The following is a 14,965-nucleotide window of genomic DNA, read 5'->3' as shown; positions in this document are numbered from 1 at the left end:
TCATACACTTCCATGGGTTTCACTTGCACCTACGCGTGGAAAATCAAGCAATCTTGTCATGTTTTTGTCTGACACGATACGACACGACAAGATTTTAACTTTTATTTAACACGAACACGACACGACACGTCGTGTTTGTTTAACTAACATGAAAACAAACCAAATAAAAAACGACAAACACGAAAAAGATAACATGAAATAACAATAAGTTTATTTAATTAATATTTAATCACACATAACACGACAAACACCAAAAACAAATTCTAAATAATGTCAATTTTTTGTCGAATTTTGAACACGAACCCGGCACGAAGTCGTGTTTTTTACATTTGACACAAACATGCCACGAACATGAATTCCAATTTCAGTTTCGTCACAATTTCAATTCATGTCGTGTCATCACTTGTCACCCCTATCCTTTCACTTCCACATAAAATCAAACCACGAGCACAAATTAATAAATTGATATCTACTGAAATTCCTGATCCAGAAAATGATCATGAACTTTACATCATCACAAGTAAACATATGGTGCATGGTCCAGGTGTATTTGCAAATCCTAATTCTTCTTGTTTATATTGAAACATTAGCATGATTTGACTTATAGAACCTTTCTTATCTATTCTTCATTTTATCATTTACTAGAAAAATCCAACAGATGTATTTTTCCAAAAAAAAAACATCTTATTTTTCTCAAAAGTTGATAAATAGAAACTCGATTCTTATATAAAAAAAAATTCACTTATTAACACTCAGATAAACTTCTAGATCCAAAAGTATTAATAGATCCTCCAATAACTCCATTCACAAAAATACTTACCAATCCAAAATATAACTCATAATTACTCGTTTCAAATTCTCAAGTGTTACAAAAATGATGGTATTTTTTACGTTTTTCTTATCATAATTGTTTCCTGTATTCTTACCATGTAAAATATGCTAGTTTAGTTCATTGATGGTTTGGTAAATATAAAATGCTCAGGAGCTGCAGCCAAAAGGAAAACGAGATATTCTATCTGTTGGTTAAATATCTGATATATTTAGCAAGATTATTAATTGTATATTATTAAAACTAAAAACAAATTTATTGATCATAATTATTAACTAATATTATTTAGTATTTATCTTACCGACAAACAAACCTCTGTCCTACCACAATGGATAATGATCATTAACCCAACCTTAATGCCATTCAGCTGGAATAGCTCAGTTGGTTAGAGCGTGTGGCTGTTAACCACAAGGTCGGAGGTTCAAGCCCTCCTTCTAGCGTTTTTTATCAACTCTTTTTTTCCCTCTTAAATAGAGATTAACCCCGGTTCGTTTCATGAGTTCTTATGTTTCTTTGTCAATTTTTAAAAAAAATTCCAAACAAACTGAAAACATAATATAAATACCAAAGTTTCAAATATAAAATCCAAACATTCCAAACCGAAGTTTTAAATATAAAAACCAACGTTCCAAACCAAACATAACATACAAATACAAACTGAAAACATAATCATAAATACCAAAGTTTCAAATATAAAATCCAAACATTCCAAACCGAAGTTTTAAATATAAAAACCAACGTTCCAAACCAAACATAACATACAAATTCCACACCACACACAAAAGAGATACATTCAGGGGCGGACGCAGGATTTCATAGTAGGGGTTGCACGGGAAAGTTAGGGTTGCACGATAGTAGAAAAAATAAAAAATTTAGAAAATTTTAGAAAAAATTTTCACTGCGGCCAGAAAAATTAGAGGTTGCCAGTGCCACTGGTGACCCCCTAAATCCGCCCATGCATACATTTGATAATAGAAATTGAAGTGTTGCTATGGAACTCGTGAAATGTGGATATAAGAGAACTGGATTTAATTTTGTCATAATATTGTTGTGATAACTTATATCCGAAGTTTGGTCGTTTTAAAATTTGGTGCCCTAACTGATATGTATTTATCAAAGGGCTTGTAGCTTAGTGATATCATGTATTTTTGGAATTGTGTTTTTACCAAAGGTTGAGGGTCAAGTCTTGCTAGAAACAAAATAAGTAGTTTAGGTTTAGAAGTATTGTAATGAGTGTGTTGCGTTTGCCACTCTAAAAATAACTAATATGTATTTAATGTATATATTCAATTTTCATCGTGTAAACTATAAATCATTTATTAGTTTAATAAAAAATAATTAAATGATGTAATTCGGTTTGGTTTGATACGAACCAGACCATAAATCAAACCATAACCAAATCATAATTAGTTTGGTATGAAGCTAAACAAAAATATGAATTTAAAATTTAGTTTGGTTAAAATTCGAGGTCGATTAGGTTTGATTTTCAGTTTCTTGGGGTCTCATATCAAATATTTCACACCCCTAATAGATATAACAATTTTTTTATTATATGTATGATAGATCTATTTGATTTATGTATAAGAGATCTATTTGTTTTATATTTTACCTTCCACGAATTAAAAGTCCCATTCAAACAACAAATCAAACTAAAACTGGTTGAAAATTTTCTAGATTGTTATTCAAATGATTTCACGCTTCTAGATCGATTTATAGGAACATATTATTTTAGTAGCCTATTTTATGTAATCATATTTAAAAAAATGGACAAAAAGTGAGCGTGGCTCAAACTATAGGATGATATTGTCTACTTGGCTATAGAATTAAATCATAAAATCATACTTGGCTATAGAATTAAATCATAAAATCATAAAATAGTAAAATAAACAATGTAATGAAATAAATAGTGTGTAATAAAATTGATCATTTTGGCTTGAAGAAATTAAACGCGTCTTCAAAAATGTTGTTTGTTAGGTGCAGATAGAAACTAAAAAACGTAAATTGATAAAGAAAAAAAAATGTTAATTTTAAAAAAACAATCCTCCTTAATAAATGAAGGTTTTTTTTTTTTTTGTCACATGTCAATCTCTTATGAGTTTTGACACTTGTCATTTTGTAGTATTTTTGAAATAAATATTATCCACTTATCAATTTTTGGTTTGTTTCAATTTTTAAAATTAAAGTTATATATTTATATATATGTAAAGTATTAAATATTATATATATATATATATATATATATATATATATATATATATATATATATATATATATATATTATTAAATTGCAATAAATTCGTTTTTCCTTTCTTATTTTAAAGTTGTAAATTAAAAAATATTTTTCTGTTTACACTTTAATTTAATGTTTAATCTTTTTTTAAATCAACCCGTGTTACACTTTAATTTAATGTTTAATCTTTTTTTAAATCAACCCGTGTAATACGCGGGTCTCACACCTAGTCGTTAAATAAACTACAATATAAAAATATTCCATTACATGTAATAATATATGCTACATATATTGAAATAGTTCAAAAAACTATTTATCATCTAAAAAATTTGTTTACAAAATAAAACAATTTAATACCATGAAATATTAAAATATTTACTAAGGAAAATCTCTATGTTTTTTCTCTAGAAGATCAAGAATTCGTGCGCAATACGATGAAATTTGTATTGCTATCAATTCATAAACATACTTCTTTTAAGTATCTAGGGTGAAATACACATGATGCCAACTAACTTGAGGTTTAGGTCAATTATCATCTTAGACAATTTACTTTTGTAAAAGATTTTACAAAAAATATCTTCATTTGCTAATGATCAAACTCTAAACTAAATTTGACATGAACAAAAACTATAAAGCATAGGTACTCCATGTAAAAAGAAATGACTACATAACAAAATACATTCCACTTATTATTATTATTATTATTTTATTTTTTTTTTGTGAATATAGCAACAGTTCCATTTTCTGCTCTTTCCATCCTAAAATAAAACGGTGTAGCCTTTATATTCATAAATGACTATTTTGCCCCTATCTTTTCCATCTCCTTTACATGAAAAACATTTATGCTGACTAAAAGGGTGTTTGGCTTAGCTTTTCACAGCCCAAAAGTCCTTTTTGGAAAAGTTACAAAAAGTCAGGTTTTCCTGACTTTTCCAAAAAGTTCATTTTCCTTGTATCAAAACTCTAAAAGTAGCTTTTAAAACTAGTTTTGCCAAACATCTTTTGCTTTTTTTCTTTTCCAAAAAGAACTTTTGGCTGTGAAAAGCTAAGCCAAACACCCCCTAAGCAATCTTCATGCCACACCCGGAATTATAATCCGAAATTTTAATCCGTTTACATAAGGGACAAATTTGGTTATTGCTGAAATTACCAAAAAGAAATAACACAAACTTACTGCAAAAATCAACATGATGTTTTCTATCTCCCTCACAAAAGCCCTAATAATTAGTTGCAAATGCATCAAAATCACTTGCAGACATTGACAGCCATTACAGATGATTCAAAGATTTAGCATCACCTCTTTTAAGCTGCGATTCTAGATCGACCCTTGGCAATCCTCCTAGCAATAACTCGCCTACCTCCTTTTGTTGCTTTCCTGCATAAAGTTCAACACCAAGTTGCTATTAATAGCCAACATGCAGAGTGTAATTACAAGATCATGAAAACTAAATTCTTATCTACCTAGCCAGGTAACCATGAACCCTTTTCCTCCTGAGGTTGCTAGGTTGATAAGTTCTCTTGATGCACAACAAAGGTTCACTTGATGATGAATCATCTCCTGAACAAATAGAAAACAATATGAGACCCTAACTCTAACCCTCTTCACAAGAATCAAAACATGGTTTAAGCTCTGCCTTATCAAGTTTCCATTAAAATCCATGTTGAAAATTTCATTTTTCATCAAATTTCGTAGTTACACATGACCCTGTTCTTCACCGATGACCTACTTTATATTTTGTACATAATGAAAACTGTAAATTAAGCTTCATCCATGTCCGGAAGACAACAAAGTAATAATTCGATAGGCAAGAATAAGTTTTTACATATGTTCAAATCGCAGTATTAGACAAATTCTCTAATTTTATTTAGATTCTACATTCTATTGAACATATATTGCACGATTTCAAATCGGGAAACAGGTAATTACCGTCAGGGAGGAAGAATCGGAGAGAAGGAAGCCCGCATGGATACAAGAACCCTTCTTCAGAAACTCTATTTAGGGTTTCTGCATCGTTTTGGATCAAATTCAGCGGGTTCTGTAGATTCAGAAGAGATGGAAATGGCTGTGGGGTGGAAAGCTTCGGTGCGATTTCAAAGATCTGGGGAACGAACTTATGAGCCGGGTCAGGATGAACAACCGGATTCATAATACGGCTCAACATCGAAACTCCGGTGCGAATTAGGGTTTTAGACGACATCTTTCCGGCCAAACAGAGGGCTAAAGGGAGATAGAGGGATGTTTCGACGGCGATCTTAAATTTTGTAGAAACGAGAAAGTTTCGGTATAGACTCTAAACTATAGAATATTTCAATAATGAGTCCCTCTGTTTTATATTTTCCTAAATACCGAGTCCCTCTATTTTATGTTATACCCGGTTAACCTATTAGGGCCCGGGTTTGGCCCAACATTGGTACAATAAAGCCCAAAAGGTCGGGTAATTTCCAATATCCATATTCGGAGCCGATTATAAAGGCTCAATTCAAAATTTTAAACCCTGTCAAAAAAAAGCCTGATTGTTGCCGTTTTTTGTCTCTTAGATGGACGGAGTGGGGGTAAATACGGTGCCTTCAAACTCATGGCTCCTCCCCTTGAACAGGTTCAGAATGGTGGCAGTGAGCGGCTTTAGTAGCCTGCTAAATCTTTCTCTCCCAATTGGTATATTTGGCTTTAGTACTTGTACATTACAAGTCAGTTGAGACTTGGGAGGGTTTAAAAAAATGGATCCCTTGTATTGTGGGTTTACAAAGAAAATGGAAATGAAAGAAGAGATAAGAAAAGAGAATTACTAATTTAGCCATTTTCCTTAATTACCTATCTAAAAATAGCCAAAAATTAGTAATTGTTCAAAAATAGCTCACAAAATCGTAGGTAATTAGAGTGACTTACTGTTTCGTCAAATGGTCTACTGTTTCGATTTAAATATAAAAAATAATAAAAAAATAAAAAAAATAATTTCGAAAATCTAAAACCGTAGGTTATTTTATAACCTACGGTTTCCTCTTGACGAACTACGGTTTAAGGAAACCTACGGTGTACAACCATTTAATGCACAAACTGTGCATTATAGGTTTCCAAAAAACCTACGGTTTCGGTAATTTTTTTTTTTTGTTTTTCGAAAAAAATCAATGAATCATAACATATATATAATTTTTTGCAGGTTACAACCATTTTTTTTAAAAATGAAAAAAAAATAATAACCGTAGGTTTCATACGAAACCTACGGTGTACAAGTCCACACTGCACAAACTGTGCATTGTGGACTTGTACACTGTAGGTTTCGTATGAAGCCTACGATTTTACTATTTTTTCGGTTTTTTTTTTAAAAAATTATCCCTTGTACAAAAACTACTCCTAACAAAAATACGGTAAAATTTCTATAAAAAATAGACGTACGACATTGTTCTTCGGGTGCTCCATTGAGAGAAAACAGTAGAGAAACAAAGGAAAAAGTAATAAAAATGACCTAATCAGAAAATCAATACATTATATACTATGGACCAATTGGCCCCGAAAGAGTAGACGGACCGGGAAACAGTAGTCCATTGCCCTAAAACCGTAGACTTCACCCCGTTGACCGTTGTCAACACACGTTGATCGTAGTCAACGCTAGTCATCTACTCTTTCGGGGTGAGATTCTTTGGGGCAAATAGGTTGGGCGGGGTAGGAAGGTTGAGTCAAAATTTGGCACATTTATGACTATTTATCCTTTTAGAATGTGTTTAAATAGGGGTGAGATTCTTTGGTTCAACACAAAAACATAAAATGCTTTCTTTCGTGTATTTTTGACAAATTTTTTGTTTCTGGCTTTTATATTTTGTAACTAGGCGAATGCCCGCGCGTTGCGCAGAAGCATCTATATATCTGAAATATTTACAAATATATGTTTTTTTAAATATAACAATAATGTTGTTGTTAAATTTGATATAATAATTCGTATATACTAAGTTGATATATAAATTATTTTGAATTATATAAAAATATATACATGTATTAAAACTACATAATCTCAATATTTTGAATAACCTCTACCTGCTAGTTAAGAATAAAATTAAATATAATATATGCTGTGATGTTATTTATAATTGTTGTTATTGTTAATTAATTTTTTAATATTTATTTTCTTAACGTTCTAATTTCTATCATTGTAATTATTTAAAACATCAAACAATTTTTTTTTTGATTTTAAAGGTAACAATATAATCATTTATCTAAAGTTATTTTTAACTATTGTTATTGTAAGTTATTTTAAGCTACTTATTTGAAAGTTTTAACGATTAGAAAAATATCTTTAGGAAATATTTTAGTTAAATTGATATTACAATTTAGTTTTTGCATTTAGCACTACAATTTATCACTTTTAACTATTCACAAAATATTCTTTGCGTTTTTTAAGTGGAACTGCAATTTATATTGAAGGTGACTCTGTCATGTTATATTTAAATTAACAATTTAAGTATTTTGTCAAAACTATTCAAAAGTTGTAGCTTTAAACTAATTATGGTTTACATACAACAACATATTAAATCTAATAAATTAAGTATAATATGTTAGAAGTTAAAGACATAACTTTATAAGTAGAAGTAAAAATATTATTTTAATATTTAAATTTAGTTTATTTATGATTACACTTTAGGTTTGATACTTATTTAACCTTATTAACAAACGTATAATCATTATTAGAAAGACACTACAGTTTATCACTTTTAACTATTTAAAAAATATTCATTAGGTTGTTTAAGTTGAACAAAAATTTATATTTAAGTTGATCCTGTAAGGTTATATATAAATTTACACTTTAAGTATTTTATACAAATTGTTCAAAAGTTGTAGCTTTAAAATGACAATGCTTTACATACAACAACATATTAGAGCTAATAAATTAAGTATAATATGTTAAAAGTTAAAAACATAACTTTATAAGTAGAAGAAAATATATTCTTTTAATATTGAAATTTAGTTTATATATGATTACACTTTAGGTTTTATATTTATTTAACCTTATTAACCAACTTAAAATCATTATTAGAAAGAAATTGAAAAGTCATGGGAGTTTCAAATGAATGTGGTGAAAGAAAAAATGAATGAGAGTTTCAAATGAATGTGGTGAAAGGAAAAATGTTTCCTTTATAAGTATATAATGATGATCTTGAATATCAAATTTCATGTTTGTGTCTCGATTATCATACTAATTAATAAATTTATTGAAAAATAAATATGGTAAGAAAGGATCATGATTATAACTGTTTACGAGGGCCTAAGGTACACGGTTAACGAAACCATGATAAGTATATGGATTGGTTATAGTTGGTTAATGACACCCGCCTCTATGTTAAATTATATGATCTTTTTTAATAAGAGCAAAATGCAGAAAAACACAATTATTTATCTACAAACATTCAGAAAAACTCTTATATTTCGTTTATATACATAAAACTCCTTACATTTTCAGTTACCTTTCACATTAACGCAAATATCCGATTTTTTAAAGGAATTACAGATTGTTTTGTGACATGACATTTATATTTTTCGTTTTTAGATTAACATGGAAACAAAAATAAGTATGTTCCTCTTGTTTAAGGTAAAACATGAGAACGATATCATTTACTTAACGGTCATTTACTCAAGCAAAAATAAGTGACATCATTTATTCATTTTTACATGTCAACCTAAAAACGAACAATATAAATATCATGCCACAAAACGATCGATAACTTCTTAAAAAACAGATATTTTGGTAAATCTAAAAGTAACTGAAAATGTAATGGTTTTTTTTTGCATGTAAACAAAATGTAGAGTTTTTCTAAATGTTGGTAGATAAATTGTTGTGTTTTTCTACATTTTGCCTTTTTAATAATCGAAAGTGTTAATACAATAAAAGACACTATATTTAGTTTTTTCGAATTAAACTTCAACTTATTTTTCTCCTCAAAAAGGTCTTGCATTTTTCTTTTTTTCTTTTCTTTTTTCATTTTAGCAAGTTTACCGCTAATCTTCTGTTTTTAGACTATTGGACTATATATATATATATATATATATATATATATATATATATATATATATATATAACTTGAACTTCACATGTGACAATTTTGTTGGAAGCTAATTTCAACTTTCATGTTTTCTCGACTATAAACGTTTTCAATTTTGGAAGTGATTTGATCCATAATAATCTCATTACATTCTTTTGAGAATTAATTTTTGTTTCCATTTGAACCGGAATTTTGTTTTGACTTATAATTCTCATGTTCTTTTGTTGTTTATATTGTTCTTAATGATTTTCATTTTTCAGCATTATATTATAAAAAAAAAAAAAAAAAAAAAAAAAAAAAAAAAACTTTTGATTTGTTCCAAACAAAGAGGAAAACTGTTATATCAAATTCGTGTTAATAAAATTCATATCAAAATCTATTTGCGAGGTGCTAAAAGACTATAACAGGTAAAAAACAACAGTACAAATAAGTTCGGTATCTTAGATTGTTTTATTTAGTGCATGTTAATTTTTAACATTACACTAATCAAGTTGAGAATACACATCGAATACCTCATGATTTGTAATTAATTGGCAGTAGTAACCAAAGGGTTTCTAACCCACAGGTATAAGGTGTTGTTTTCCTTCTTTGAGGACGAGAGTTCAAGACTTCAAGTCTCATCTGAAACATATATATAATTAGGTGTAGTTTATGAGTATATCAATTTGCCTTTTCTAAAAAAATAAAAATTAGTGTTACCAAAGATATTTTAGAATAGTCCACAAGCTTGCTCCAAGTCATTTCTAGCAAAATCAAGTGTTTCTTCTCTACATTACATAAACACTATAGTTGGTTTGCAACAAATTAATAAATACATTTTTGAAAATATTAATTTACTGTTTATCAGCATCTAGAGTTAGAACCTTACTAACTGAAATTTGTTCTCTTTGTCAAAGTATAATACATATGTTACCCTTCAGAATAATTTGTATTGCAACAAATCAGGTACTATTTTACTCTTCCAAATTATTTTATATATAAGACAAAGTAAATAAATATATACTTGTGATAATTCATAAAGAACATGAGAGAGATGTAGGTGAAAAGATATAGTAATAATTGGTAAGAGAACATCATAAAAAAGCAAAAGAAAAAATAAAGAAGGAAAAGTCACATAAACAATCACAAGACACCAAAAAAATGTTTTAAACATAAAAAATATACTTTAAATCATTATTTAATTTATTACTAAACACGCTTTATCTGTTGATAGCTCATAGAACAAGTCAGAGAAAAATTAAAGGCAACAATCTAAGTATTTAAGCTCTGCGGAATGCGTTCAAAAGTTTATTTAAAAAACAAAATAATATTTTAACAACCGGAGATTTCATCTAAATTCTTCTATTTTCGCTTCATTTTTATCAATATGAACTTGTCCCCATGCAAACTAAAAAAATTATTGACACATCAACTCATTGTATCTTAACAAACCAAAAAAGTACCCTTTTAATTCAAACTCACACTTACTCATTACATAATTTATTATTCCACCCACTCATTTTGCCTAAAAATGGAAGTGTCATCAACACTTCACTTCAACTTACTTTTCAAGATTTTTGACCATTACACCAAACAAGTGTAATCATTTTAAAAGGGCCTTTCTCCACAGTTTAATCTAGGTAAGAAAGTACTTGGCCAAATCATGTCTAACAATCATGAAAAAAACATATTCCACATCTTTATGACCATCATCAATTGCACCAACCACCTTAACAGGATTTGTCAAGTCAAGATTTTGACTTTTGCCCTTAATAAAGGGCAATCTTGTCAAGAAATGGTCTTCTCACTAGTAACAATCATATAGATTATTGGGTTGTTATTTATTACTATTATTTTTTTTTTAGGAATGCATGATTTGGATTAAATGTTTGTCGGGAAAAATAATGGATGTTTGAATTACATGTTTAATAAAAAAAATATTGTTAATGATAATTTAAAATGACAAAAAATCATTGATTTATGAATTAATTATATAAAAACAATACTTGACATAAGATAATGATGTAATTTCAAAAATAATTAATTATAACATCATTTATAATTAGTAATCAAACACCTAAAAACACCTCCGATCCATTTTCTCCATACAAAAAGAAACAATTTAAAAGAAAAAAAGATAAATAAATAAATAACCTTAAAATGTAGCAGTATGTATATCCATTTGACAACAAACAACTACAAAATTACAATTCCAATTCAAAGTTACATTTAAAAAAAAATGGTGACAATTGTCAGCAATAAATAATCAAAAGACCAAAAAGGTCTTTTACAACATGTCACACAATCTTGTGGGGAATGATTTTCTCACCCAATATAAATAAATAAAGTTGAAAAATCTAACCTCAACAACACAATTCAGCAATGATGTCCAATTCCTTCAAATAATTGCTAAAAGCTTAAATACCAATTTTCATCTTCTTCAAATATACATGAATAATTAATTACTCCACTCCACCTCAGTTATCGGTTTGAAGTGCAGCAGTAATCCATTCAGATGCTGCCTTTTCAATGTCTGGCTCAATCATGTGAGATACAGATATGGGAGTAACTGACACCTGTTTCAAAACAATTAAACAGATTTAGTGTATGTACTTTCACAAATTTTATAATTAAAAAAAAAAGTATTTAGTTTTTTAATGTTGAAATAAGTTTAGGGGACTTACAAATCCGCTTAGAAGGGCTCTGAAATCAAGATTTTCATCTGTTTCTTCTTGGGGAGTGTCTTGAAACTGCATCATTAATTATAAAATGCTTTTATTTTCATAACATAAATAATGCTAGAAACTTTGATTGAAATACATTCTTCGATATATGATAACTGATATTTAAAAAGCCTACCTCTAGCCTGAAGTATTTGACTGTTTTATTGGGGTCAACTTTCCCTGATACACCAACTGATTCAACAACCTCCAAATTCTTCTTCTGTGAGTTTAACCTTCTTGCTGCACCCTTCAATAAATAACCACAACAAAACAATCAAATTATAAAAAAGATCCAAACTTTTATAAAAATTTAACAGCTTTTATATAAATTACTTACTGCAGCAGATGCATCTCGACCAAGTTGTGCAAGTTGCAAACCCATGCCTGGTTGATTTGACATAAACCTTGCAGCTGAAGGGTTTCTATTGGCTGCAATTGCTTGCCATACCGGTTTTGACCTCCATAAACTCTGCTTTGTCAACTTAAACCCCTGCAAATATGAAAAGTAACAGTTTTAGTCCCTCAAAGATAAAATTGTGATTAAGGTATAAAATATATAACAAACCTTGTTTTCTAAAGGGGAAGAAGGAACGGTGATATGTAAGGAAGAGCTTTTGGGGAAAGTCCCATTTTCTACATCTTTCATGGCTGAGTTTATAACAGGTAAACAAACAGATGCAGCATCCTTGAATTCATTTTCTTGACTTTCACCTTTTTTCCTGGAACATATGAACATTTGATTTGATTTATTAAATGTGTGTAAAACTAATAATCTAAAGGAGAATTGGTTAGTTACCAGTTTAGGGAGATTGATAAAGATGGTATCCCACTAATTAAGGCTTGTCTAGCTCCAGCTACAGCACTCGAGGAAAACCTGTTTGATTATTAAAAAGATGATTTTTTTGGATTTTGATAACTTAAAATTTGAGAATATTTAGCTGATAGAGCGATAGAAGAAGTACTTACATGTCATTGCCACAGATTGGACCCTTGTTAACTCCAACAACCACCTGATGATCATACCAAAATGAGTCAAAATTTATGATAAAATTGATGATTGAATAAGGATAACACCTAAAGAAACATACCAGTTGTGGTTTTGACCAGGCAAACAATGCCCCAGATAAGGCTAAAGAAACACAGTCCACAGGAGTACCAGAAACCTCGTACGCAGTGGCACCTTTGATTTCAACTGAGCTTACAGCAATTGATTCTTGAAATGTATACGAATGGCCAGATAATGATTTATCACTGCAAATCCCATGGATAAATATATCAATTAACCTCAAGATTGCAAAGAAATTATCTTTTTGATTCGAAGGATAGATTTTGGTGTTTGATACCGACAACAAATCCAGATGTAAAGTAAAACTAGTTTTGAATTATTAACATCACATGATCAAATTCGAAAAGCACATCCAGACACCTCCCAATATTCCATAAGCCAGAGAATCAAGCAGAAAAAAAAGGGAGGGATTTATAACATATTAGAGCTAATTCGGTAAATCACTTATGTATAATGTAAAGGGTGAAGAAATTTACACTTGAGGGGCGCAGACACTGACATTATAGAGGCCTTGACTAACAAGAGCTTCAATGAGAAAAATGAGACCAGGAGAATCGATCCCGTCACTATTTGTAACAAAAATCACAGGCTTGGAAGGGTCAAAATCATCAACGGGAGCAGAAGACTGAACGGCGGATTCATCATCCTTTTTATTGTTCGATTTGTCATCATTTTCTTCGGGAGCAGGGTTGCCTTTCTTCTTAAGAACATCCTGTAGATTCGAAACCAAACCTGGAGGCAACTTCATGCCAGGAGTCGTCATTATTTTTCTTTTTTACAAAACAAAGATAGAAAGTTAGGGAAATCAAACCCTAGAGAGAGAAAAGAGAAAAAAGGGGGGAGGATAGGGAGAGAGAATGGGATGAGGGATTGTGGAAAAAGTGTGATTGATGATGGAAGGAATGGATAGAGCGATTCAAACGGCGTGTATATAAAAATGGCGATGGAGATGTAGAGAGAGAAATAAAGAATGTTGCTTGAATGGGGTACCACTAATCAAAGAGAGGGAGAGGGAGAGGAAGAGGGAAGGATAAAGAAACAGTGTGATAATGAATGATGGGGATATCCTTTCATTCACCCTTCGGAGTTATTTACAGTTTCCTCTCTTTTCATATAGTGAATATCAAATAAAAATTGTCTTCGTAGATATATTTCTAGTGTATTAGATTATTTTTTTTTGGTTATATATATATATATATATATATATATATATATATATATATATATAACTTGAATACTTGATAATTTTTAATTATTTTAAATTATTTAATATTTATTCATTATTTTTATGTTTTTTTTTTCTTTCATTCAAAGTCACCTATTAAATATTATCTTCTAGGATAAATAACACAAAAGATACTAAATTTACACCAAAATTCTAATTTGACACTGTATTTTTTTTGTCTCAAATTTGATACTGTGTTTTTTAATTTTTTTACAATTCTGACCATTTGACCGGTCAACCCGGTCACCTGCTGATGTGGCATGATTACGTGTCAGCTTTGATGATGTGGCATGTTGACATGACATGCTGACGTGTCAAAATTGAATTTTTTTCCACAAAAGACATTAAGTTTTCACTTTTTTCGATTTTGACACTAAGTTTAATTTTTTCTTTCAATTTTGACACTCTGTTTTTTTGTTCCAAATCGAACATCATTTTTCCAATTTTGTTTAATTTTGACCATAAACCATTTGAAACCGTATAAATATTTTTTTTATTACATTTTAAACCGTATAAATATATTTTTTTCGTTTAAAAACCACATTTTTATTTAAATACAAGGTGTTCTTTTTTACATTCAAACCATAATGTATAAATATGCATTAGTTATATCATGAAAACCAAACTAACCATAAGCTTCGAATAAGATGTAAAAATTTCACGGGTTGCTTTGAATGTTAAAAAAAATGTGATTAATACGCGGGGCATACCATAGGGTACGCTTAGCGTACTAGCTGAGAAGCTAGTACGCAGGGCGTACCACATGGTAAGCTTAGCGTACTAAGGGGGAAGTATGATCGTGGAGTAGAGCCTCGTACGCTGGGCGTACGAGGGTTTAATGAAGCCCTAATTTTAGGGTGTTGCGCCCTATATAAACTCCTCA

General features: G+C 29.8%; 2 protein-coding genes and 1 non-coding gene across 3 annotated transcripts; 1 reads left to right on the top strand and 2 right to left on the bottom strand.

Annotated features, from left to right (window-relative positions):
- Window positions 1–1,195: 1,195 nt before the first annotated feature.
- Window positions 1,196–1,269, top strand: TRNAN-GUU (transfer RNA asparagine (anticodon GUU)). Its single transcript has one exon. It is a non-coding gene; the product is annotated as a tRNA-Asn (tRNA).
- Window positions 1,270–4,148: 2,879 nt separating this feature from the next.
- Window positions 4,149–5,349, bottom strand: LOC145111120 (Ribosomal protein L34). Its single transcript, XM_079047419.1, has 3 exons — window positions 4,987–5,349; window positions 4,521–4,617; window positions 4,149–4,434 (listed from the first exon to the last, which is right to left on the bottom strand). The coding sequence occupies exons 1-3, from the start codon at window positions 5,255–5,257 to the stop codon at window positions 4,362–4,364; spliced, it is 441 nt and encodes a 146-aa protein (XP_078903545.1). The 5' UTR covers window positions 5,258–5,349; the 3' UTR covers window positions 4,149–4,361.
- Window positions 5,350–11,189: 5,840 nt separating this feature from the next.
- On the bottom strand, window positions 11,190–13,909 carry LOC145117132 (Survival protein SurE-like phosphatase/nucleotidase). The gene is made up of 9 exons (XM_079053445.1): window positions 13,334–13,909; window positions 12,880–13,042; window positions 12,758–12,801; window positions 12,588–12,665; window positions 12,357–12,510; window positions 12,129–12,281; window positions 11,928–12,038; window positions 11,753–11,818; window positions 11,190–11,644 (listed from the first exon to the last, which is right to left on the bottom strand). The coding sequence occupies exons 1-9, from the start codon at window positions 13,618–13,620 to the stop codon at window positions 11,546–11,548; spliced, it is 1,155 nt and encodes a 384-aa protein (XP_078909571.1). The 5' UTR covers window positions 13,621–13,909; the 3' UTR covers window positions 11,190–11,545.
- Between the last annotated feature and the right edge of the window lie 1,056 nt (window positions 13,910–14,965).

The sequence above is a fragment of the Lactuca virosa genome, chromosome 5 (genome assembly GCF_052849685.1).
Source record: "Lactuca virosa cultivar CGN04683 chromosome 5, Lactuca_virosa_CGN04683_v6, whole genome shotgun sequence".
Lineage (NCBI taxonomy): Eukaryota > Viridiplantae > Streptophyta > Magnoliopsida > Asterales > Asteraceae > Lactuca > Lactuca virosa.
This window is presented reverse-complemented; position numbering and strand designations above follow the sequence as displayed.

What these genes read in the sequence shown, in the direction of transcription:
- LOC145117132 (XM_079053445.1), bottom strand. Translation starts at nt 13,620, where the DNA reads ATGACGACTCCTGGCATGAAGTTGCCTCCAGGTTTGGTTTCGAATCTA. An exon ending in AGTGTCTGCGCCCCTCAAGT is followed by an intron (nt 13,043 to 13,333) that starts GTAAATTTCTTC and finishes TGGGATTTGCAG; the next exon opens with TGATAAATCATTATCTGGCC. An exon ending in CCTGGTCAAAACCACAACTG is followed by an intron (nt 12,802 to 12,879) that starts GTATGTTTCTTT and finishes TATGATCATCAG; the next exon opens with GTGGTTGTTGGAGTTAACAA.
- LOC145111120 (XM_079047419.1), bottom strand. Translation starts at nt 5,257, where the DNA reads ATGTCGTCTAAAACCCTAATTCGCACCGGAGTTTCGATGTTGAGCCGT. An exon ending in CCGATTCTTCCTCCCTGACG is followed by an intron (nt 4,618 to 4,986) that starts GTAATTACCTGT and finishes CTATTTGTTCAG; the next exon opens with GAGATGATTCATCATCAAGT. An exon ending in GTTCATGGTTACCTGGCTAG is followed by an intron (nt 4,435 to 4,520) that starts GTAGATAAGAAT and finishes AACTTTATGCAG; the next exon opens with GAAAGCAACAAAAGGAGGTA.